The following is a 24,686-nucleotide window of genomic DNA, read 5'->3' as shown; positions in this document are numbered from 1 at the left end:
ACCCTGAAGAAGTTTTGACCAAGTTCTGCGGAAACCCACAAGGTAGAGAGAAGTAATTAATTAAGGAAAAATGAGACATCCACCCAATCGCAGCAATTGCTACAAAGGAAACCCCATACGGGCTCCTCAAAAGAAAAGCTTCACAGTTGAAAAAAAATTCGTGGACCACCGCCTTTCCGGGGCAGCAGCTCTACCATCTGAGCTAACCAGGTGGCTAGCGGATGGCAGGGTGATATGGGTTTCCTGTATGGGTTTCCTTTGTAGCAATTGCTACGATTCAGTGGATGTCTCAATTTCCCATAATTAAGTTTCGACCAACCGGTTGACTGCTGTTGATATGCTGAGTGCTACAAAAGGTGCTCCCTGCCACGGCGGTGATAGCACTATCAAGAACTGACGTGCTGTCTGACAGCAAGTGGTTCCATTCACTGGATGTACGCGGCATGAAAGAAAGTGCTCGTATTACAGTAAAAGTACTGAACTTGCTTTTTGTGGTCAATATAGGATGAGGTGGGTGCTGAAATGAGTTGACTGTGCAAAGCTCTGCTTTGATTAATTTTCTGAAAAAGGCGGAGATGAAAAGCTCTCCAATGTAGTGTTAGGGAAGGTGAAGGTAAGCTGTGTTCCATTAACATTATGCTGGCTGTAGTTGGAGAGAATGGAGCGAGCCACACTATTCTGGGCTAAATAGTTCGACGAGCTGAGTTAGCTTGGCTTGTTTCCCCCAATTGAGGCTCTAATCATGGTTTTGGTCGAACGAGTGTTTTTTCATAAGTGAGCAGGTTTAATGGGACAGGTGCCTTATGGAAGTCGTGTCAGGGATACCCTATCTTGGGCGGTTAGCGCTTGAGATTATCAAATCAATATGTCATTTCCAATTGAAGGTATCTGTGACGGGATCTCCTAGGCACTTATATTATGAGACAGCCTCGAATGAGATGTTATTTAAACTGTATTTTGGGAGGCAAGTGTTTTGACATGATGAGCACATTATTTTACAATTGATTTGTTTTACACTTGAGACGCACAGTATGCACGCATACGGCAGTCTCGGGAGATGTGGTATCGGTTTGCCCGACTGGGCTACATACATTGCGTGCTGTGCGCGATGAAGGTTGAAAAGGCTGTACTGAATACAGCAGGAATACAACTGCAAACTTGGGAAATAGCAAGACTCAAGTGTCTGCAAGAGTCAGCGAGGTTAAGGTTGGCAGAGCCATAAATATGGCTACTTGGTTCACTTTGATTTCTCTTAAGAATGCACCGATTTCAAAGCACCACACGAGGAAACAAGACCGGAAAACAGATTGACAGAACAAAGTATGTTTATCCACTTTATCCTTTAAGTCGTAGTGCTTTAAGTCGGCGCATTTTTGAAAGAAAGGGTTAAGCTTCATTTCCCATGTTTCGCACCAAATTTCACTTGAATCATGGTCGGCTTGTAGAGCCTGCTCGTTAACAATATCATGAATCTCGCGATGAACGGTGCAGTCATTAGTGTATAAGTATGTGGAGGAAGATACTTGGCTAGTTAAGTTATTTATGTAATTCAGAATGAGTAGCCAACCTAAAATGGAGGAACGTTAGACGTGGTCATTAATAGCAACATACCAAGAGAAAGAAAGCATTTTATCCTGACAAGCAGTCAAGATTACGCAGAGAGAGTTAGTTAGATGTTATGGTTTAGCTGATTGAATGCTTTGGAAAAATTGAAAAACATGTTGGCAGTGCGGGAATTTCTGCCTAGTATAGCATGTAATGAATGTGTTAAAAGAAGCTGTGTTTCACAAGAAAAAAAAGTATGTCGAAAGCCATGTTGTGCAGACTTAAAGGAAGCATTAGGTTCAAGAAAATTAAAAAGCTGCGAATATAATTATCTGAAAGGAAGTTAGGGGTTAGGAGAGCGACTCTGTTAGCTGATGTACATAATGGAACCACTTCCCACTCCATGTTCAGAGATTGCTGAAAAAGTTTTGCCAGAAAGGTGTAACAGGTTGTTGTTTCAAGAACATTTAGTTGATGCTATTGGGACCACAGGATAATGACAGTTTGAAAGAATTGATTATATGTTTAATCCCAGCAGAATCAATCAAAACAGGAAACATCGGGCAGAAATCATGGTTTGAAGCATCAAGCACTGTCGAAACTGGGGGGCAAAATTTACTAAAGAAAGTTTTAAAAAATAGAAGGGATCTCATTTGGTAAATATGGCTAACCAGATTCATTACAAAGAGAAATGTTGCAGTTATCTTTTCTGTTTGCATAGGACCAGAACTTTTAAATTATTTCGCAGCGTATTTGGTATTGTGCGGTTAAAAAAATATTAGCCGGCATAACAGACTGCATTGGCGTATTCTATGTCTGCCGCAAAATGTGCAATACACCGAGTATTAGTGTTATGGAACTTGGCAAGATTTATTAGGCTCGTTTTTTTTTTTTATTTCGAAGACGGGTGAGTACTCCAGTATACAAAGGTGCCCTAGCAATAGCTTGAATATTTCTTGAAGGTACATATGCATGGGTGAGCTCCTTGATTTTCACGCAAAATGAATCCCAGTTTTCCTGGATGGATTGCTGATCGAAATCAGCCACATATGCGTAGAGGTACTCATTGGTAGCATAAAAGTTGGCACTGAATAAGTTTAATTTTGCTGGATCGTGTGTTATGAAAAATTTTAAATAGAAATTTAACGCGCCATGGTCGGTTAGACGAGGCAGTATTTCGATATTAGATGGCAGTTGAGGATGAGTCGACAATATTAAGTCTAATGTATTTGCAGACTTTTTGGTACATCTAATTGACCTTGTTCGTTAATTTGAAACTTAATTTTAAGCAGCTACACATTCATTGCTGTCATGCAACAGCTGTGGCTTTGCGCATCGTGCCAAGGTGTGCACAAGGACTGTGAAAAAGGTTCTGCTGGAACCACGATGCCTCTGCAGGGAAAACATTTGGATGCCGTAACAAAAAGTGCACCAGCCAACACAGTGTCTTGGAAAACGCATTGCTGTAGTTTATGCTGTAATTCTGCAGGGTTACACAAGTCCACTGGTCTTATAATAACTTGTTCACCCTTGAATATTTTCTATAATGTTATGTGATTGTCAGTTGTTGACCTTATAACGGCAAAAAGCGATGAGAGTGATGATAATATGTGCAAGAAGACAAAACACATTCCAGCACCTTCACCCATGCTCTTCGGTTCAGGAAGGAGGCATACATTTGTCATCCACGAGGCCCCATTGTGCCCAGCTGCAAGTAGTATGTGCAGTCATGGCTTGAGGTTTTTTTTCTTTTTTCTTTTTTTAAGGCGATACATCGCACATCTTGAGTAACGTCCCTCCCCTGAATGCTTTCTCACTCGCCGCCGTGGCTTAGCGGCTGTGGTGTTGCGATGCTAAGCACGCGGTCGCAGGATCAAATCCCGGCCACGGCAGCCGCATTTCGGTGGGGGTGAAATGTGGCAACATCTGTGTCCCGTGCATTGGGGGCACGTTAAAGACCTAATGGCGGTCAAAATTATAAACCAAAGACCCCCCCTATGACATGCCTCATAACGAAACCCTGGTTTTGGCGCATAAAACCCCAGAATTCATCCATACCTGAATTCTCTGAAACATGCGCAGGTTCCATAATGTGAAAAACAAGAAGCACATCACAGGTGACACGTCTTGGCTTCTTTCTGGCATAGTTCTTCTGAAAGTACGATGCTCGCAATAGAGAGAGCTGCATGTACTCCCTCCCTCCGTGCATTCAATGGTATGGCAAAGGAACGGTGAGCACTGTGTGAGCGCTTTCTCTTCAAGCACGTGGTAGAATACTTCTTGTTATGTCGTAAAGCATTTGAAAAGACAGTGCATTGCTGGTAAAGATGTCCTGGTGTTACCATTTGCGCAAATTACCTGTTCCTCATGCCTGTTTGTACTCTAGATGTGAGAGGAACTCGCAAGTATCCTTATCTTGTGCTGTAATCGAGCCCTGCTGCCCTCACCTTGCTTCTGAATGGCACTTTTTTTTTGCCCCCTTCTTCATACTGCGATAGTCTGTTCCTTTGGGTTTGCAGTGTTTGTCACAATGAAATCTTTTGTTATTTTTGTACCATGAAATGACTTCTGGTATGAACTACACATATAGGATATTCAGTGTAAGTTCTGTTCCTCCTTTCTGTTTTTGATGTGAATATTTAGTCTTGCAGATTTAACAATTTGAGTGAATTGTGTGTAATTTTGCCATGTAAGGTATCGACTGCACTGTGTGACCTAACGCTGTCCAAGTTGAAGGGATTCTGAGCTGCGTAAGCTCTGAATTCAGGCTGTCTAAGGAGCGCCGTTTTCTCACCCCTCATGTACATCTAAAGTATGAAGAAGTCCATTTTCTGCTTTTGTGCCTTTTGCTATTAGCTCTGCCATTTCAGGCAGCCATATTGCTCTGAAGTTGCTTGCACCATCTCTAAATTTTTCCAAGGAGTACCAGTAATGGAGAATGTGTAATATTTCAGTGTAAGAAGATGCTGTAAATCCCTCACGCTTAGCACCTGGTTTTCACTCTTAGAACTTGATGCAGAATTGCTTTGTTAAGTTTCATTTTTGTGTCGGTGGTACCTCCATTGGCTGCACATTGCATCTGCAACAAGTTGGAACATGTCACGTTTAGAACAAACAGACCATTGACACTCATGTTTTCACATCATCTTAGTGGATATGGCACAAAACAAGATGACAAGTAATACTAAACAGGACAGGTTCTACTTTTATTTGTCGTTTTGTGCCATTTATGCCAGGGTGAACCTGCACCAACTAGGCCAACATGTTCTATTCAAGCTTAAACATCAATTAATTTGTGTCTATATATGTGTGTGTGCATGTAAATGAAGAGCTGCTCAATTGCACTGTTGCGCAGACTGTCTTGATAATCAATATACAGTGAGAGATTTGTTTCTTTATTTAGTCCACACAGGTTTTATTTTGCAGCATTTGAAACATCAGCATAAGTATGTTCACTTTTATTCGCTTTGATGTTTTTTTAATGTTTAGAAGTGGTAAGGAGCTTTACCAAAGTTAGGAAAATTGTAATGTAGATACATTTTTTCTTGGTATGCGTATACTTAATAAATTCATTTGTTATTAGTGCTTTAAGTGATTTTTAATTGTATAAAAAGTTGCAGATTCGCCTGAAAGGCAAAACATTGATTGCAATAGCAAATTATTAAACAGTTCTACGAAGTAAGGGTAGCAGTTTTATCAGCCGTCCAAACTCGTAAACATTCGTTTACTAACTAAATTAATAAGCACGGTGTCACACGCTCACCGGCATACACAAACACATCTCACTCGATGACTGCAGACACTCTGAGGAAGAGCTGCAGTAGCAGTGAGCGAATTTACCTTCGTGCTGCCGCTAGCTTCAACGCGAACTAAGTGGCAAGAACACAGCGCCTACAAAGCTACCAGTCCTCGGCACGCCTAGACTCTCTACTCATCACAGATCGCTTTCAAATGTAGGGCCCGTGCCACGGGCAGACACCACCACAGTAGAATCCCCCCCCCCACCCCTTGCACGTTCGAGATTGAGCAACCATCCTCTGCTCACCCTCGCATGCTTTCACTGGCACTCGCAGCACACAGTACGCGGCCACGACGTTATCGCACTGAGACTTTACACGAAACATCAGGGCGACAACGATGGTAGAAATGCGTGTGGAGTGTCCATATCGTAATAAAATGTATTTCCTGTTTTCGGTTATCTTGGTGACGTTCACAAGGGTTCAGCACATGTATTATGCAGTAGAATGTTTAGAAGTGGTAAGGAGCTTTACCAAAGTTAGGAAAATCATAATGTGGATACATCTTTTCTTGGTATGTGTATACTTAATAAATTAATCTGTTATTAGTGCTTTAAGTGATTTTTAATTGTATAAAGGGAACTTCAAGATATCGAAGAATGTAGTTCCACTTAACAGGAGTTCCATTTACTGAGAAAGACGAGGACAGGTGCAGCAATATGTGCAGCACTTGCTTAATACTGTTCTAAGGAATTTTAAGCACCAGGAAGTGAACGTAGCTGATGATTTTTCAAAAATCTGAGAAAAGAAGACAGTGTTCTTGGCACAGTATTCATTAAATTTCTTATACAGCTACTCACTGTGCATTAAAAAATGCTTCAATTCTTGCTTGGTTTAGTCCTTGCCACCACTTGTTTTAGGATTGTGTTCTCCATAAAACAAGCTTTGCAAGGACGTTTCAGATCCTGGTTATTTCTATAAAAAAAACTCTTGCAAGTGTGCACAACTAATTCTGGTCTTTGAGGTGTAGCAGCACCTTGCTGCCCCTCGAGATGCCTCTTGGTAATTGGCAACAGCACTGTCAGTGTGCACGTACTCATTAGTGCAGTGCAATTTTCCTTAATGCACATTGCTCCTACAAGCCCTGCTTCTCAGTGGCATCCTCTTCACTATATCATCTTCACTAATAGTTATTTCACTATTACATCCGGGCAAATCCTGCACATCAGAGGCCTGGACGTCCAAAGGAAACCTCGCATGCCTGAAGCAATTAGCTGTGGTACTTGCTGTCAGTTGCATCCTGGCAGCATCAGTGAGGCAAATGGCATGAAGAATGTCCACCTTGTATTCTTTGTCCCAGTTCATGCATACCAGCATCCTCTGCAGCAGACTCTTGTGGCAGTGGACTTTGAGGGCTTGGATGAGCACTTGATCAGTGGGCTGTAACAGTGCCGTGGTATCGGCCAGCATGATTCAACTGCGGTACAGTTGCAGTTCCATGTCTAGGCAGTCAACACGGAAAAGGACCTTCTTTTTCTGTTGCAGAAATTGCATGTCCTCTCTGTGGACCCACTCGCTGAAGAGAACCTGCGTCATTCACAGTTTCGTATGTGACTTGTACAAGACGGGCGAGATTGTAACACCCTAAAGCAGTGAAGATTTTCTTACTTCCTGATGAATAAGTGCTTCAGCTTGTCGCTGCGAGACATGTTCACACTGACGAGAACAATTAGCCTCTCTTTGCTAAGTTTTTTACCTGTGCACCACTCACCTCTATAGGTGAGAGAGTTCAACTGCAGGAGCTTGAAAAAAAGAACTGTTTTATCTACGTTGTAGATATCATCTGGCGTGAATGGCTTGATTACTTAATGGCTTGTTTACTTAATTATTTATTATGCAGTACACTGTTGACAATGACGAGTTTACAAAGCCGTTTGAAGCCAGAAGGACAAGACTTAGGCAAATCCGTGTACTACTTCCCATAATTCCCGTGCTGGTACCACCGCTCTCATTGCAGCTCCCGTAGACACTAGTGCCAGAGTTCCCTTTGGTACTTGTTGTATGAAACCCTGTGGTTCCAAGTTAATTGATGCTCATGGCAATTAGTCTTAACAAGTTGATTTTAGTTCCATTTTTGGTTTTGTTTACTCAGTGATGTGGAAATTTTGGATCTCATTAGCAAAAGTTTATTTGCATTACCTAAATACAAAAGCTACCAGTTGAAAGTTGGTTGTTCTCTTTAAGCGGCAATTCTGTTTAAGCGATTTCTGCTTACCGAGATTTTACTGTATTTCCTAAACTTCTGTATTACTAATACTGCAAATGATTTCTAAATATAAAAATAGTGAATTACTCTTACCATCATTCATCAATGTCTTGTATTGCATTTGAAGGTGGCATGGCTCCACTAGTGACTTTCCTGCCTCTAGCCATCTCTTCTGAGACAATATTGCAATATGTGTAGAATAAATGTAAATAAAGAAAGCAAAGCGCAGTTCAGCCTATTCTGGTTCATCCTTGAAGAAGGTTGACTTGCACAAGTAAACACAATGTCAAGGTAAAGAGATTTTAAAAATCCCAATTCCCTCACCTAATAGCTGAAGCTGATGGATGGATGCAAAACTTCAATCCTTGGCTGTCCTCTGATTTGCTAGCTGAAGCTGAGCAAATTACTATTTCAAGAACACATGTATCAGTAAAATTTCTTAACCTTGACTGACAAAGAATTTAATTTTCTGTGCATGCCATGACGGTTTGACGTTTCTGAGTTCTTCTATGCCTCTGTTTTCTTTTTATTGCGATTGGAATTATGTGGACACTCCAGTGCATTTCACCGTTGCCATGAGGTTCCATATAAAGTCCAAGAGTGATAAAATCGGCGCTCCGCCCCGTAGGCTGTATGTGCGAGAGTGAGCTGGGAGCTGGCAGTCGCGACTCAGTCTTGACGAATGCAAGGGAGAGAAGCGGGGAGGAAGTGCACAGTCTTCCGTCGCACGGGGTAGGAAGGGGGCGTTCTACTCCAGGCGACTTCGCGTGCCAGCCCAAACCACTGTATCTTGAAAGCCATCTGTTTCCGTTGCTTAGTTCGCGTTGATGCGAGACACAGCACGAAGTTCAATTCAAGAAGATGCGTTCATGTTTATTTGTGTGCGCCTGGCACCATGCTTGTTGATTGAGTTAGTTTGCCTATGTTTAGAAGTTTATACAGCCGCTAAAACTACTTACTTTGTATGGCTGTCCTCTGATTTGCTATGGCAATCAATGCTTCGTCTTTAAACTGTGACTTCTTTGGATAGGAGTGCCTGGAATGTTGCTATTTTTATGACAGTAAAGTGACTCAGGTGATCTGTGACATCATTCACTGAAGGTAGTTTTGTTCAGCCGGCAAAGAAATTAAACATCAGTGTTGTTAGTGTAGCGCCTGTGTGCCTTCGTTTGTCCTCGTGTTTCCCTGCGCTCAAATCACATTTAGTCAAGATGCACCAACAAGTTCGCATCACCACCCTTGTCGCCTAAACTACACTATTCATTATTCACTTTATGAGGCACGTTGAAATTGTGATATTGAAGCTGAGACCTATTGAAGGCTGAATTTTAAAACCATCTCCAACTTTGAAATGGAAGTTCTTAAAATGTACTTTCAGTTAACATTTTCACAAATGGTGACTGAGGATGGTTAGTTGGGCTAGCAGGTATTTCATCATTAGAAAAGTACAAGCACTTGTGTGTCTCTTCTTTATTCGTGCTTCATTGTCACGGCACTCTAGCTTCCTAATGATCTGTCTAATGGTTCAGAACGGTATTAACTGGACCACTGATGCAACTTTAACTACATTTGGGGGTAAATACCTCGAAATTGGTGCTAGTCTTAGAATTTGCACTGAGTGGATGTGATTTCATAGTCGTAGTTATCTTTTCAACCACCTACTTCGACCTCAATTTCTCATGCAAGTAATTTTTGCCTCCTCGAAAATCCACCTGTAAACGCTACTTTTCATCTTGGCAGGAATGGCACAGAGACAACAGGGCAGGTCCCATGCCATTTACTCATATTTGCCATCTTGTGTTGTGCCATAAAGGCCAATAACAGGTTCCGCTCAATGCTACCTCTCGCAGGTGATTTTGTTAGCCGAGGCAATGTTAAATAAATTATCTAGCCCACGTATCTTGATAGCTCATTCATGCTAATTGATGCAGATAGAAAACTGGTTATTTGCTGAGCCTAAGCCTTTTCTGTTTTCCTCCTTTCAGGAAGAGTGGCAAGGGACGACTGTTTGCCTCACAAGTTCAGCAAGCTTTGTTCTCGGCTGCTGCTGCTGTCATGAGTTTTGCAGTTTTGACACTTTTATGTTTCGTAATATCAATAGTCGGTTGCTCTCAATTCTTTGTGGAGTTTTAAAAGCAATCCTCACTTCAATAATGACACTTATTATTCATGTTCATAAATGTGTCTCTACTAGTGGAATATCATGTTATTCATATACTTGTGTTATATGTTGGTTTAGAATCCATTGTGATTGATGGAAAAATTGCCAGTTATCAAAATTTGTGTGCTGAAGGTTTCCTCACTTTATCCTTTGCTATATATCAGGAATAGCATAAGGCTACAGCTTAATTTGGCAAGCAGTGATCAGGGGCAACTCCTTGACGTTTCAGTGAAGTAATTGAATTAGTTAAGATAAAGGGATCATTCATGCTGGCAGACATGCACAATTGTTTGGTAGCCAACTCATGAATTGGATAGTATTTATTAATTTTAACTAACTACAAGAGGCTACATGCTGCACACGCGAAGTTGAAGCCATTCACTTTTGGGAACCTTAATTCTGTACTTGCGGACAGCTGTCGAGGCATACATGCGAAAGGTGGAAATGCGAGGCATAGTCCGTAATTTGGCTGCTGCCGTTTACACAATCAAATATGAAAGCTGTTTTGTTTTGAAACAGTTTTTTTTAAATTCCTGAACCTATTGTATGCCAGTGTCCAAAGATAAAGAAATAATGTCGACACTGAAAAAAAAATAAATCCTGTCATTAGAATATAAACTCGCCATTGTTCTCGAGCTGCGTGGTGAGCAAATTGCACCGCTGAACTCTGGACATGCTCTAAATGTCGGTCAGTAGCAGTGGACTGGCACACTACCTGGCAGCGTCAAAATGAAACTTCGCTTAGGTACAGTGTCACCTAATTAGAAGCACTCAAAATGCAAATCTCCTAAAAAAAGATGCCAAGTAGAAATTCTGTTTATGACTATGCTTATGGTGCATTTGTGGATTCACAACTTTGATGTACATAGGTGCATCGAATGGATTTTTCTTACTTCAACATAGGTGGCAGTAAACATTCTGGTATTCTCTCTTCAATTGGGTAGAATTTTTCATGCTAGATAGTGGTGTGCATTCCTTGCACACCTTACCTGCAAGCATTTAAAACAAACGTGGGATCTTCCATGTAGCATGGAAATTGGGCTACCTGTCCAAGGCTGGCGGTCAAAGCAGCGAAGGTGGTGACAGTGTGTTTCACTCTTCAAGTTAGGACGACAGCGATGACACTTCTACGCCCGCAAATCGCAAGTCCCATGTTATGAGTGCTATCTCCAGTACTTAGCAGCTTTGAAGAACCACAATCATTCAAAATAGTCTTATTCACAAATATCATCAGAAGCCAACGAAGACCGACACCAAGGACAACATAGAGGAAATTACTTGTGCTTAATATATTAAATAAAGAAACGATAAATTAATGGAAATGAAAGTGGATGAAAAATCAAATTGCCGCAGGTGGGGAACGGTCCCGCAAGCTTCGCGGTTCCCTTGTTTAACCCCCTTTCTTCTCCCTTGTTCACAAAGTGTCAAGGAGGGAACTGAGTGATTCAATATAAATTAATGTCTGCTATTTAACCTGCAAGACTTGAACTCGTATTTCTGTTTTTTAGCTATGTTGGTGAAAGAAGTATTTGCCATAAAAACGGAAGCTGGTGTGGTATCTTTTCTCTCTCTTTTGGCTAGCCCTTAATCGTTTGATTGCACAGATATAAGAATTGCTTGTCTCACTAGTGTACTGCTTATGAGTTTGGTTTTTGTGATATGCCGTTGGCATTGCAATGCTCAGTGATTACTGTCGGCACTTTGCATGCACTTATAATCGGGAAAGCTCGTTATTGAAGTTTTGTTTAAACCTTTGTCATTCGTTTTCTGAAGTAAGCACGCTGGGTACACGTATCTGTGATGGTAAGCTTTCATTTTATAAAAAAAATTTCAGGTTCTTAAAAATTACCCCTAAAAGCTGCATGTGTAACTAGTGAGTTAATCTTCGAGTACTGTTCAGAAGTAGAAAACATGTCTGGGAAATTGCGTTTTCCCAAGTGCCCAAGTACAAAACTAATTGCAGATATCGTGGTGCACAATATGTGTAGGGCAGCTCATTTCCTAGTTCTTTTTTTTTCAATTTAGTGGGTAAAAATTTCAGTTTCACTTTTAATGAGGAAAAAAACTGAGGTTCTGTTGTATGGTAGGTTAAATTTTGTGACTTCTCTGGTAACTTTGTAGAAACGATTAACACAAACAGTGGTCTCCTTTCTCTAACACAAACATTTTATTAAATCAATGAAATCCTCACAGTAACATGTAATTGCAAAGAAAGTTTGTCGCAAGTCATGCGACGAACTCAAATCCATGTTGTTTGCCATTATTAGCACATATGGAGAAAACAAAATGAGCAAACACGAATGGCCATCTCTTTTGTTAGCATAGTGAGGCAGCGCACGCGGCCACACTTCACAAGAGGTCTTGCCCCCCCCCCCTCATTGCAGGCACCTAGACCTGTCGGGCCCTTCGTCCTTGTCTGTTGGGGTCCTATTTTGCTGTGTCCCAGTGTATGTGCTCTTGCAACAGAACTAGACAAATCAGGCATGCTCCTTTAAACAGCAAATATCTGTGTAACCTCGCAACGTAAACGCTCCCATTCGCAATGCAATGTTAATTTGCTTCGTAGTGCATTACTGTCATTTGCATAATGCGACGTGTGGGAAATAGAACGCAGTAAGTCATTGACATGTTTGTGTAAACACAGCTCCTGAGAAAGCAACAAGCTTTCGTTTACTCAACACTGGCAGGCACTGATACATGTAGGCCAGTTCATGCTTGAGTGTTAAGCAAAAACGAGACACATACCATGTTCATATGTTAGTATTAGATAGGATATATAATGACCACTTGCTCACGTAAAGTGGGCAGCATTCTTTAGATTTATGACACCTGCATTTATTATTATCGTTTATGAGAGGGAAAATGGGGCTTAACACAATTTTCATAAATTTTGTTTCACTACAATTACTGGGAATTATTGGGTTTTACCTGAAATCGAAGGACCCTAAATATGTGCCTCCTCTGCAGTAAGTGGCAAAAAGCGTCGATCCCTGTCTGCATGAGGATGTCGCAACAATGTTTGGCATTCGGGTGAATCACTGTCTCATACACCTCTCGGCTTGCGCAACACTGCTCAGAATCAATGGTACAATTTAGGCACACGAACAAACCAAATCTCTATAATGGACAGTATACAGTTTTATCTGGAGTTCTTGCTGCAAGCAGCCTTATTTATCGCAAATTCATTGTATTGAAATGGTTAGCCTAATTTAGCATCAAATTTCTGCCAGCAAACCACTTTGAGAGTGGCACAACTAAAGAACAAGCTATTTAAAATGTAGACAATAATCGCCCATAGTGCATGCTATCGTCCTGTTGTCATCAAAGTGTATGCACTGGTAATGGTGGCAGAATGAATGAATCCTGAGCATAAGACACTCAACGGCACAAAGGAAATGTGCAACTGGAACATAGCCTGGCTGCACAACAAGCAGCCATCAACGGCAGTGTTCTTTCTCGGTGAAGCGCACTGCGTAATGGTACATGTGTGTTCTTTAACGAAGACAGTTCTCGGGAGTGCAGCGGTGTTTGTGTGTCCTGCAGGGTCTGGCGGCAAGCGACGTTCATTCCCCTGCAACCAGTGTCCCTTTGTGGCCACCGACCGGGTCGGGCACGAGCGGCACCAGCGCACGCACACGGGGGAGCAGCCATTTGCGTGCCCGCTGTGCGGCCGCCGCTTCAACCACAAGTCCAACATGGCGACACACATGCGCCGGCACACGGGCGAGAAGCCTTTCCCGTGCGACGCGTGTGGCCGCCAATTTGGCTTCAAGGTGGCACTCGTGAAGCACATGCAAGAAGAGCACGGCACCGAGCCACTCAGGTGGGCGGGCCGAAGACGACGCACGTGCCTACAGAGTCGGGAGCACTTGCAATCAGTCGTGACAACCACAGTTCATTTCCACTTTCTGTTTGAATGTGTCCAGATTTAAAGCACCATGCTGTTAAAATGAGGTGATGGCGTAGAGTTGAGGTAGAACTTTGGGTTCCTATGCTCAAGGACCCAAGTTAGAATGCTAGCCCAGGCCACAATGTTTTCATGCCTGGAGTGGTACGTGAAACCGGCAAAAACAAAAGAATGCTGAGGGCCAGTTGGGCTGTACTAGTCCAGGTGCAACCATATTGGGAAGGCCCACTGAGCTTCTGCAAAGGCACTCCCTCACCTGAAGAGGATTGGGCTTCTCTGGTGCAGTATTCAACCACTGCCTCCCTCGTGACTCTTACAATGAACCCCAGTGCCTGCAGCACATCTGGCCAAGGCGTTGCTCACACCTGCGAGGCAGCTGAGGGTTTTAAGAATCTCCGGATCTATTCGGGCTGCCACTGGCACTTGGCAACGTTTAACACACGAACATCCTCAGGTGAAGCTAGCTTACCTTGAGGAATTATCAGTACGAGTGTAAATACTTGAATATCACCGAATTGAATAGAGTTCTAATAATTCTGTTCAGGAATGTAATATCTACTATTCAATTTTTCTAATATTCGATATATCCGGTGTAGAGACCTGTGCAGTGCCACATGACGAGTGTGCCGCAGAATCCAGCGTGCTCGATGCCGCCCGAGCGAGTGTTCCACTTTGTTTACGGCACAAAAGGAGCACCGAGTGTGGTGTGGATGGGCCGCCACCCCAGCTGACGCAGTAGCAGAACTGTGAGCGTTCCCCGATGTCGGCTCGATGTGGGGATCGCACCCGCAGCACTCGGAACGCCGCCATTCGCAGTACGGTACCGCATCGGCTGGGTGTGCCGCTGTCGGTGCAAGGTCTGTCCCGGTCGACGGGACCGATCGCAATGATAACGCCACGTTGACAGACGACGACGACAAAAACAGTGCATATTTTGGAAAGTGTGAAAGCATGTGTGAAGGTGAGGCCGATTAGCCGCCATTGGGCAAGCAGACCGTGTTAGATGCACAGCGACTAATTTCTCACCACTGCAAGAACCGTCAATGCAAACCGAAATTGTGATTTAGGGATCGAATGCTAATGCGCCGTCCGTTTGGACATATAAGTGGCAAGCATTCCGCAACGGCTTGCAGCCTGTTATCACGTCGGCCAGTGCCAAATTTTCGTCATGGCCGCATTGCCTAGGCCATTAGGCCTAATCACCGCTGCTTCATCTGGCATTGGCAACTGAAGTTACAGTTTGGTGTCGAATCGGCGCAGATCTATTCGCAGCAGCCATGCAACATTCCAAAAGCCGACAAACTGCCTTGAAAAAAGAAGTTAGTACACGGGATGACTACAAAGTTGTTGATGGCCACCATCCTTGCAACATCGTTAAGGTAATAAAATGAAATGAGACACACCATACGGTGGCTTCTCGCTTCTGACGCTGTTCATAACTGCACATTGGTCTCTTTTTTGTAGCTTCGAGCAACCTGTTGCAAGACTAGCTTTAGATTTACACAGCGGGGATGAAAGCGTTGTGGCTGGTTGCTGCATTTGCGCAGACGGTGGATAAATGAGGGAGAGGTGGTGGGGAGCGAGCGTCATATGTCTAGATGTCCAGAATCTTTGACAGGAAGCAAATCGTGCTGAACCTGACAAGGAAATGGCGCGGATGACACCAGCTACACACGGAGCAGTGATCGAGTCACGTGATGCGTGGCCCTTCCGTTGCATAGATTGGCCTTACAATAGCCTGCCTGCCATAAAGTTGGGATAGCTGTTCCGTCTTGTTGGAAAAGAAAGCTACGAAGTAGAACTTCTTAATTAAGCAAATAATAAAAGGTTGCTCCAAAAGATAGGTCCTCTATTAAACTGAGAACCTCATTGGTATTCAGTACAACGTCACCAGTTCATTAGTTTCAAGGAAAAAGAAGCACATGATTCTATTTAACAAAAATTATATTGATAAAAAAAATCTCCAGACCTTCATATGCTAGGACTGAGCTGTAATCGGTGCTGGTGAACTGACTTGGTGTTCCCCTTTTAATGTGAGTGGGTCTTGATCGCCATGTGGTTACACGATGGCTCACAGCATTCTTGTTCTGCAATGCTCTTGAGCATGTGCAGCACCCTGTTTTCTTGCACAAAGTTTGTAAGCATTAAATTATGAGAAAATTTTTCTAATATTCAATTAGGAATCTACTATTCAGTATTCGTGCACCCCTGGTAATAAATGGAAGAAACTATACTCATTTCAGAAGCAGCAATTGAATTGATAGGTAAGGCACCGATGCAACCTATGGGTAAGCTCTTTCAAGTAACAAAGTTCCTAATAATAAAAATGTACGACAGGGCATGAAAGTCTGTAACTCAAGAAAAAAAATATAGATTTTACTGAACTTTTATTGCTGATAAACAAGAAGTGATATTCAAAATTGGAATGTCAGAAAGATTGCGGAAGCACTAAAAAATGGTGGCGGCATGAATTCAGTGACAAGGAAGCTTGGCATAGTACAAGGCAAGATGTATGCAGTGAAAGGCAAGTGGGGTAATGTCATTAGCAGTTCGATATCATAGTAGAGGATTTCTATACTGATGTGTACTGTACCCTGAGCAGCCATGCAACCTTCATTAGAAGTAGTGAACAGGATACAGAGGCTCCTACCATTACCAGCAATGAGGTTAGAAAGACTTCGCAAGACATCAAAGGAAAAAGCAGCAGATAAAGAGGGAATGGCACTTAATTTAATTAAAGATAGAAGGGATATTAAAACTTGAAAAGCTTCCAGCCTTTTGTACGCAATGCCTCATGACTTCAAGTGTGCCAGGAGGTGGGGAAACTGCCAACATTATACAAATCTGTAAAAAGGGAGATGTTAGAAAATTTAATAAATGTAGGCTGTTAGCTTGCTTTCAGTATTGTACGAAATGTTCACCAAGATAATTTCCAGTAGAGTCGAGGCAACACTTCAATCAACCAAGACAACAGGTTGGCTTTAGGAAGGGATATTCTACAATAATTCTACAAATTCGTGTCATCAATCAGTTGATTGAGAGGTCTGTAGAGTGCAACCAACCTCTCTATATGACTTTCATAGATTATGAAAAGCCATTTGATTTAGCAGAGATACTAGCAGTCATGAAGGCAATGCGTAATCAAGGAGTACAGGAGGCATATGTGAATATTTTCGTACATATCTACAAAGACTACACAGGTGCCTTAATTCTACACAAGAGAAGTGGGAAAATGCCTATCCAGAAAGGGGTCGTGCAAGTTAGACACAACCTCTGCAATGCTTAGAAGTATTCAAGCTATTGGACAGGGAAGGATTATGAACGAGAGTCAGTGGTTAGCTGACCTGTGCACCTGTGCTTTGCAGCTGGCATTTTCCTGTTCAGTTCATTATGACGGCAGCACAGAAGCGATGGTAGCCCAGTGAAAAGAAGCACACAAGTCAATTTTAGACTACGGGAAGAAACGGGAAAAAACGAGGGCAAGCACTTACTTCACACAGGGCTTTTTGTTTCTTGATAGGGGTGCTGTTCCTTGATATCGAACGAGCTTGTGTGGAGCAGAAAGCACACCAACCCGCTCACCGATTTTTTTGTCGATGGGCGATTTGATGCTTGTATGGAATCACTGCGACCTAGCGGTCCTTTTCGGTGGGCTGCTCTTCGGTGACCATGGCTTTGCCGTTAGGTTTTCTTCTTTTTCTACGGATTGCCTCAGCTACTGAGACGAGTAATCCGTCGGGACAGCTTAAGGCTTCCCGGCGTGTAACTTGGGCTGGAGAACTGCCATTTAGTCTGTGATGGCAGGACTAGTCGAATGCATTAGAGAAGCAGGCGTGAACAGTAGCGCTCATTACTAGTTTACTGTGTGCCGGTGAGAAGGGCAGGAGTGGTTTGTGTGCACGGGGTTCATATGTCCAGCAAACATGATCAGTAGAAAACAAGCTTGAGGTCGTGGAAATGGAGGTAATCATCCTGTGGCATAGGTAAGGTTGCGCACGTCTCGATTTCTGGCGCGTGTCTCGGCCATGGCTGCGCAGGTCTGTAAGTGCGGCTGAGCGCATACGCAGCCTTGCCCGGCTTTAGAGGTAATCTGCCACTTGTGTGAAGAGTGGGTATGCCGACACAGCGTGGCATCATGTAAGCTGTCTTCTCGCACATTTAGTGTTGGAGATTGCATAATCTCGAGTTTCGGTGGAGAGAGAGGCAGACAAAGCATTCGCTCCCTGCTGCCGGCGCTCTTCATGATAGCGTCCTCCCAGTGCGGGGGACACTATCAGCCGCAGGGCTGGAGTGCATGCTAGAAGAGTTGACTGTTGGGCTAGTTGGTTGTCCATATTTGAAGTAGTAGCTTAGCGCAAATAAAACCACGGACACAAGGAAGATAGACAAGTGGTTGTCCTTGTCTGTCTTCCTTGTGCCCGTGGTTTTATTCGCGTTAAGCTACTACTTCAAATATGGAGTGCATGCAGAAAGAAATTTGGAGGACTTTGCCTTTAAGAGTGGAACGCGACAGCATGAGAAAATCCCCGAGTAGTTCTCACGTTTGCCGGGGAACACTGGCGGCGAATGCTCTGCACGAAGGCGACCTTTGTGGTTTTTTATGTGCAAGGAACCGAGGTGGCCACGCCGCTCCTACTATGATATTCCTCAAACGACAGCTGGAAAATGTCGCGTTAAAAGGTGTTTGTGTTTGAGTTTCCGTGTAACAAAGTGATGTTTTTTATATATTCAGATTACAATCTGACGAAGCGTGCACATTGACAGTAAACTATAAACTAGTATAGTAATTTTTACGTCAACTGCCTCATTGATTCACATAAAGCCGGCTCTGTTATATTTATTGGCTATTTCAGTTAAACTTGAGACCATCTGGTATATAGATGTATGTTTGCCACTGCACCAAATGTGCTTTCCGCTGCGCCAAATCAGCGCTCTGCCTGCGCCAGGACGTGCCCCAAGAGGCTGTTCCGCCACTGCACATGTGAGAGCAGGCCTCTCAAGTGCTCTCGCTGCAACAAGTGCTGATTTGTTGGATTAAGGATGCAAAGCTGAATTCAGGAATGAAAGCACTGTGCCATCCTGCTCCAAAACACCGTGTTGCGCCAAAACTGCCCCATCCCGGCTGCCTCGATGTTTTGCCATCAAATTAAACCTGATGCGCCGTAAGTGACCATGAGAAGTGCAGTCAGCTTAGCACATCTGTACGCTGCTGCTGCTAGATGTCGGTGGCCTGGGCATGAGCACAAGTAAGTGTGTTGAAGTTCTGGCTCCCAGTTGAAAAATTCCGACATTGAATTATGAGTTAACTGGAACCTGAACTAGGCTCAGATACTGAAAAAGAAATGGAGCTGTGGACTCAGGAAAAGCCATTCTATGGCTTTTTATATGGCCTGCACACAGTACCTTGCCTGAAGGTTACCTTTTCTACTTTTGAACAACAAGGTGCTGCTTCACGTCAGGTTCTCAAAGCTTGGTGCAGCAGGAACAGTACGAATGCCCTACCACCAGTGATCCCTCCCAACAAAGTCAACTGATGAGCGCCTCACTTGTGAAACATCCGACCCGAAAATTGCGACCAGTGTGGTTGCACATTGGGCGAATGTGTTCACACTGAAAATGGCCACGACTAGGCCACGAATAGTCCCAGACTAGGAAAGCTCACAAAGGCTGTGATTTCCTTGCCGCATGCAGACTGTGAGAGACAACAAGCAGGCACTTCACCATCGAGCCTGTTTGTCAATAACAAACACCTTTGTCACACAAAAGCATACTGGAGGCATTATGTGGGCAATGCCACGAAGGTGCCAGTCACTAATGACCTTTTCGAGTGTGTCATGCAGGGCCTATCTCCGACATGTTGGAAGCCACAGTGTTACTCAAACGAAAATGTTAAGAGCCACTGGCAGAAGGAGGAAACGGCTATCCTTACTGAGCAAGCAAGATGCGATGCTCGTTGATGGGAGCTGCCCATGCTGCTTGAGTACGTCAAAGTGATAGGCTCCACGCTTGAATCTATCATGTCAAAATAAGCTAATCAAACTCCGTGTTCAGTTATCCAGTGCACAACCAAACATATTGTTTTCAGCTAGTCCGTTCCGAATCATCGATCAGGTCAGCTGTGATATTTTGAACACCTGTACACATTATGGCTGCCTATCTTGTCTAGTCATAGATGCGTATGTTGTCAGCGAAAAGTATTGAGTGTTGAATAAAAAGGAATCACATTGTGGTTTTTTTGCATGTCATGAATAGAAAATTGCAATTATGAAGGTGTCTGGCCCTAGACAAATTCTTCAAAGCATAACTATAATGCTCCAAAACTCTCCTTTTATTGCTCCAAATCTGCTCCAAAATGGCACTATCACTGCTCCTTGAATGCCTCCAAAAGCCCGTGCCCACTTCCACCCCTGTGCCTGGTATAAAATGTTGGAAACTTGGAAACAGAAATCTTATTTGAAGCTTCAAGTTTTTCTTGAAATGTTGCTCAAAATAGGCACTGTATTTTCCAATTATAAGTTGTGGTTTCTTTCTGTATTTTTCATTGGTGCATCTTATAGAACTTAGACTTATATACAGTCAAACTCACGTTGGATGCTATGGCCACGCCCTTTGTGTCAAGCAGTCATCAAATAATGCTCCATCGCACATCACCTTCAGTCATGCACAGCAACTACACTTCATTGCATTCGTTGCTGTTGGTGCTGCATGCTTCGTGTGTGTCGTTGCAGCCTCACTAGTCACGACACCGCATGGGAAGAAAAGTCGGTGAAGTTACGACATTCGAGAAGTGGCTAAATGGATTAGTGAGACATGGAACTCAATTGCTGAGAAAATGATTGTGGCAGGGGTTCGCAAGGCTGGGTTGATGCCGTTCACGACTGATAGTGATGTTGGTAAGTTGGACACCAGTGAATCGGAAGACGACTGATGTGCCAGCAGAACTCCAACCTGAAATAGCTGCATTGTTTGTAAGGTACACAGAGAAGGACGACTTGCATGGATTTGACTAAATGCCATCACATAAGCTATCAATAGCATCGTTGATGCAATTGGAATAAAATACTTTTGAAAAGTATTGTTAGACGTCGGAAGGCACTTGCATGCATGTCGGCACTGCCTACCACAGGATGCATACAGGGGCGGCGGCCGCTGCGAGCATTTACTTTCATCACACTTTCTCATGACCTCATCCTCAACGAGTTTTTAAATCGTTTACCGTATAAACAGGTGTGTCTTATACACTATAATAAGAAGCGAACAAACACTGACACCAAAGACAACATAGGGGGAATTACTTGTGCTTAATAAATGAAATAAGGAAAGAAAGATTATTTCATTAATAATTATTTTATTTCATTTATTAAGCACAAGTAATTTCCCCTATGTTGTCCTTGGTGTCAGTGTCTGTTCGCTTCTTATGATATGACTAATAAAAATCGGGCCCCTCGGTTAAGCACCTTTCTTCTCGTTTATACACTATAAGGCTTATATACGACTTATATACATTACTTTCGTCAAAACTGCTGTTTTGAGGGATGTGCAACTTGTACAAATGTGCGACTTATAGACCGGAAAATACGGTAATTGTTTTTTAGAAATTTGGAACACAAAGCTTAGAACTGCGCGTCAAACACAAATGCTGATATTCTATTGCCAGTCATGATGGGCACAAGACTCGTGTTTGTTGTTGCTCTGTAGCCACAGAAAAGGGGATCTGTCAGCTTTGCTTACATGGTCTCGCACCCTTCTGGCTCTGCCCACCACCAGGTGCATCATCTGCTCGGCGGTGTTCGCCAGCCAGGGCGGACTGGACGCCCATGCCAGGGGCCACACCGAGGAGCCCCGGTTCATGTGCAGCCTGTGCATGCGTCCCTTCAAGCACAAGCGCAACCTGGCACGCCACATGGAGCTCCACGCCTGGGAGGAGAAGCAGCGAGCCGGTGGCCACAGTCCACCACCGGTCTACGAGGACTGAGCCGTCTTCCGATTGGTCTGGGTTCGTGTATTTTCTGTGCCCCAAGGATGGCTGTTCTGGCACGTGGGTGCACATCCATCCCGAAGCATTGATGATACAAGTAAATCAAGAATACAGCAATATCACAAACATCTCGCTTCATAACACCATTTTATGTCAGATTAAGCTGCAGTAAAACCTCGTCAATACACAACGGTCAAGATGTACTCGTGGCGAGCCCCCAACCCCTTCCATCCTTGGATCTGTTGTTGGCTGATGGTCACTTGGGTGGCAATGTCGTATGTGCCTGCAGGTTACCGCAATCACCTTTTTTTATGCAAAAGATCTTCTATCTTTTTGCAATGCACTGAGACAGGTCTATGTCAATTATGTTGGAATCGATGCAGTTATGCTTGTACGGATAAGCTTGGGAAATATATGGCGGCACGACGGCAGTCTTCGCAAAAAGCATGCGACAAAAAACGGAATATAGGTTGAGACCTGGCTTTGAGGTGAATGAAATTTTTTTGTTACATTCTTCAATGCAGCTAACTGCAAAAGCTCATTTGTCGTCATAAGCTGCATTTATGAATGCCACAGAAGCATATTGTTTAAACTTTCTAGTGTGTCGCATCGCACATAAACAAGGTAATTCCCTAGGAAGGCATATTGCATCAAATGCGCCAAACTGGGGTAGCTTTAGAGGGAAGGTGCACATTTCATCGGCGCATGTAAACAGAAGGTTATCATATTGGGAATTGTGATAACCGCACTGTGGGACATGGAAACAAAGATAACGGCTGGCAGAACAGGTGGCACGCAATTTCTTTTCACTCGTGATGAGTACAATGTGCATGTTGAAACAATGTCTTCTTTGTCAATGAGATCAACATTGGCAAGTTGCTTGATTTGTGGCATCACTGTAACCATGACGAGACAGCAGCGCTCGGCTACCTATGGACGTGTCAACAGTTGCAGACCACGGACGTGGTGGGATGTTTTGATATGCATAATACCGCACGTTTCCACAAGGTAAAGGCTGTGTCCATGTGGACAAAGGAAGGAGAACCTGATGGAATAGTGTAGCCAACACCCTGCAGACACTGTGCAGTGGAACCCGCTGATAGCAGTGTTCAACTGCCACGAAAATTCCGTTGTTATAAGCAATAATTGTTATAACTGGGTTGCATGAAAAAAAAAAATGGGGGATGGCGTACCTGTTCCGAGAAAACTACCGTATTTACTCGAATCTAGGCCGACCCCGATTCTAAGCCAACCCCCTAAAGTCAGAAGCCAACAAAAAAATATATATTACCTCGAATGTAGGCCGAACAAAAAAAGCGAGGACAGCGTTCACAAAATGCAAACAGGATTTATTGAATCTTAACGTGCAGAGCTCATTCAACGTTGTTGTCGCTGTGTTCCTTGTCACTGTCACCTTCAAACAGTGCACTATCTTCGGTACTGTCAAGCACATTACATATGCTGCACTTTTTAAAGGCACGCACGATCAAAGTACCTGGGATGTCGTCCCACGCTGCAGCTACCCAGCCCGCCAGCTGCGATAGCGATGCACATTTGATGCAGCCCGTTGCCGTTAGCACGTGGTCTTCATCAGTCAACCAGTCCGTGTAATATTTCCGCAGACGACAAGGAGCGAGTTCTTTGTCAATAGGGCTCATGGACACCGTCGCCACACAATCTTAACCCACTCTTCCACCATTGCACCCGTCATCCACCCGTTCTCGTTTGCCCGCACAATGACATTTCTTGAGAAAGTTTCTCGAGCAGGCAGTGTCTTCCTTTTAAATATCATATAAGGAGGGAGTTTATGTCCATCAGCTGTGCAGCACAGCATCACGGTTGCGCGCTGCTTCTCGTAGCCCGCAGAGCGCACCTTCACCTCCTTGGCACCCTTTTCATTCACGGTGTACGCCACTGGCATATCAAAATACACAGCGTCTGGTCGACGTTGCCGATTTGCCCAAGGTTGTAGCCTGCCGCTTCTCTCTTTCACAGCACATAGCGCTGAAAAGCTATCAGCTTTTCTTTGAAATCGCTTGGCAGCTTCTGGGTGATTGAAGTGTGAGGTTGGAGGCTGAAGCCGAAGCGCTTCATGAATTTCTGAAGCCAGCCCCGGCTGGCTTTGAAATGCTTTGGCGTTAGGCCTCGCTCCCTCGAAAGTTCACTAGCTTTCGCTTGGAGCACTTCTGTTGTCACTGGAAGGGCAGCTGCTCTCTGCGTCTGAACAAAGTCGGCCAAAACTGTCTCCACTTCATGGTGACAGCCTTTCTTTGGTCTGCTAAATGCCATCCTCGTTGCGGCACACGCAAAAAGCTGCTGTCGTTGTCCCCTCCAACGATGGACATTTTTCACGTCGACGCCGAAGTCCCGCCCGGCTCGAAGGTTCGACGATGCCTTTGCGGCTATTGCAACTTTTCGCTTGAAAGCGGCGCTGTAGTGGCATCTCCTGCTTGGTGCCATCGCGATAACACCACACCGCACACCGATACGGCCGACACGATACAGGTCAAAATGGCGACCTCGCTTGTGCACGGTTGGCTACTGGCATGACTAGTAGTAGCTGCGATACTGACTTTTCTAGATGGCACTAGCTATGTACCATATTTAGCAGTTTCAATGAAAAACTGGCGCATTTTTTAAAATCCTCGAATCTAAGCCGACCCTAGAGTTTTGAATATGATTATTTGAAAAAATCTATCGGCCTAGATTCGAATAAATATGGTATAATGGCGGGGAGGCCACTTCACCACCACTTCCCTCCATCCGGCTTCCGATTGTGTTGACCCGTTTAACTGTTTAACTCTGCTTCCCGTGCACTTCGACCACATAGTAAGCCACGGCTGTCAGCGTTCAAGAATGGCACTGCTATAACAACTGCAAAGAAGGGTCACAGGCAGCAAGTGACATACGAGCCGCCGAAGCGATGCCTCGGTGGCCCCAAAAGGGGCCTTTTAAAAAATGCAGTAAGGTTGCCGCGGCATCATCTCAGCTTGAGAAATCCAGAAGAAACACTGGAGCGAGGTCGCCACAGGCATCTCGCCGTGTACTTGCCACTGGCTTGCACAAGAACACCGTGTGTCCGCAGTGGCGTA

At 43.9% G+C, this 24,686-nt stretch overlaps 1 protein-coding gene across 12 annotated transcripts in view; it reads left to right on the top strand.

The window, feature by feature from the left end:
• The window catches only part of LOC126529707 (uncharacterized), a 117,740-nt gene that overhangs the window by 21,731 nt on the left and 71,323 nt on the right, over positions 1 to 24,686 (top strand). For 4 of the 12 annotated variants that reach the window (XM_055069982.1, XM_055069984.1, XM_055069981.1 and 1 more), the window contains exons 1-2: positions 10,858 to 13,532; positions 21,384 to 21,612. In XM_055069982.1, coding sequence (XP_054925957.1) covers positions 13,066 to 13,532; positions 21,384 to 21,591 — 675 coding nt within the window. In that variant the 5' untranslated portion in view covers positions 10,858 to 13,065 and the 3' untranslated portion in view covers positions 21,592 to 21,612. Of the gene's footprint in view, positions 1 to 1,423; positions 3,777 to 8,474; positions 9,637 to 10,857; positions 13,533 to 21,383; positions 21,721 to 24,686 lie in introns of those variants that run through there. The other 8 variants (XM_055069986.1, XM_055069988.1, XM_055069991.1 and 5 more) reach the window with 8 other exon arrangements.

The sequence above is a fragment of the Dermacentor andersoni genome, chromosome 9 (assembly GCF_023375885.2).
Source record: "Dermacentor andersoni chromosome 9, qqDerAnde1_hic_scaffold, whole genome shotgun sequence".
NCBI lineage: Eukaryota > Metazoa > Arthropoda > Arachnida > Ixodida > Ixodidae > Dermacentor > Dermacentor andersoni.
The sequence above is the reverse complement of the archived record's forward strand: the minus strand, read 5'-3'. Positions and strand labels throughout refer to the sequence as shown.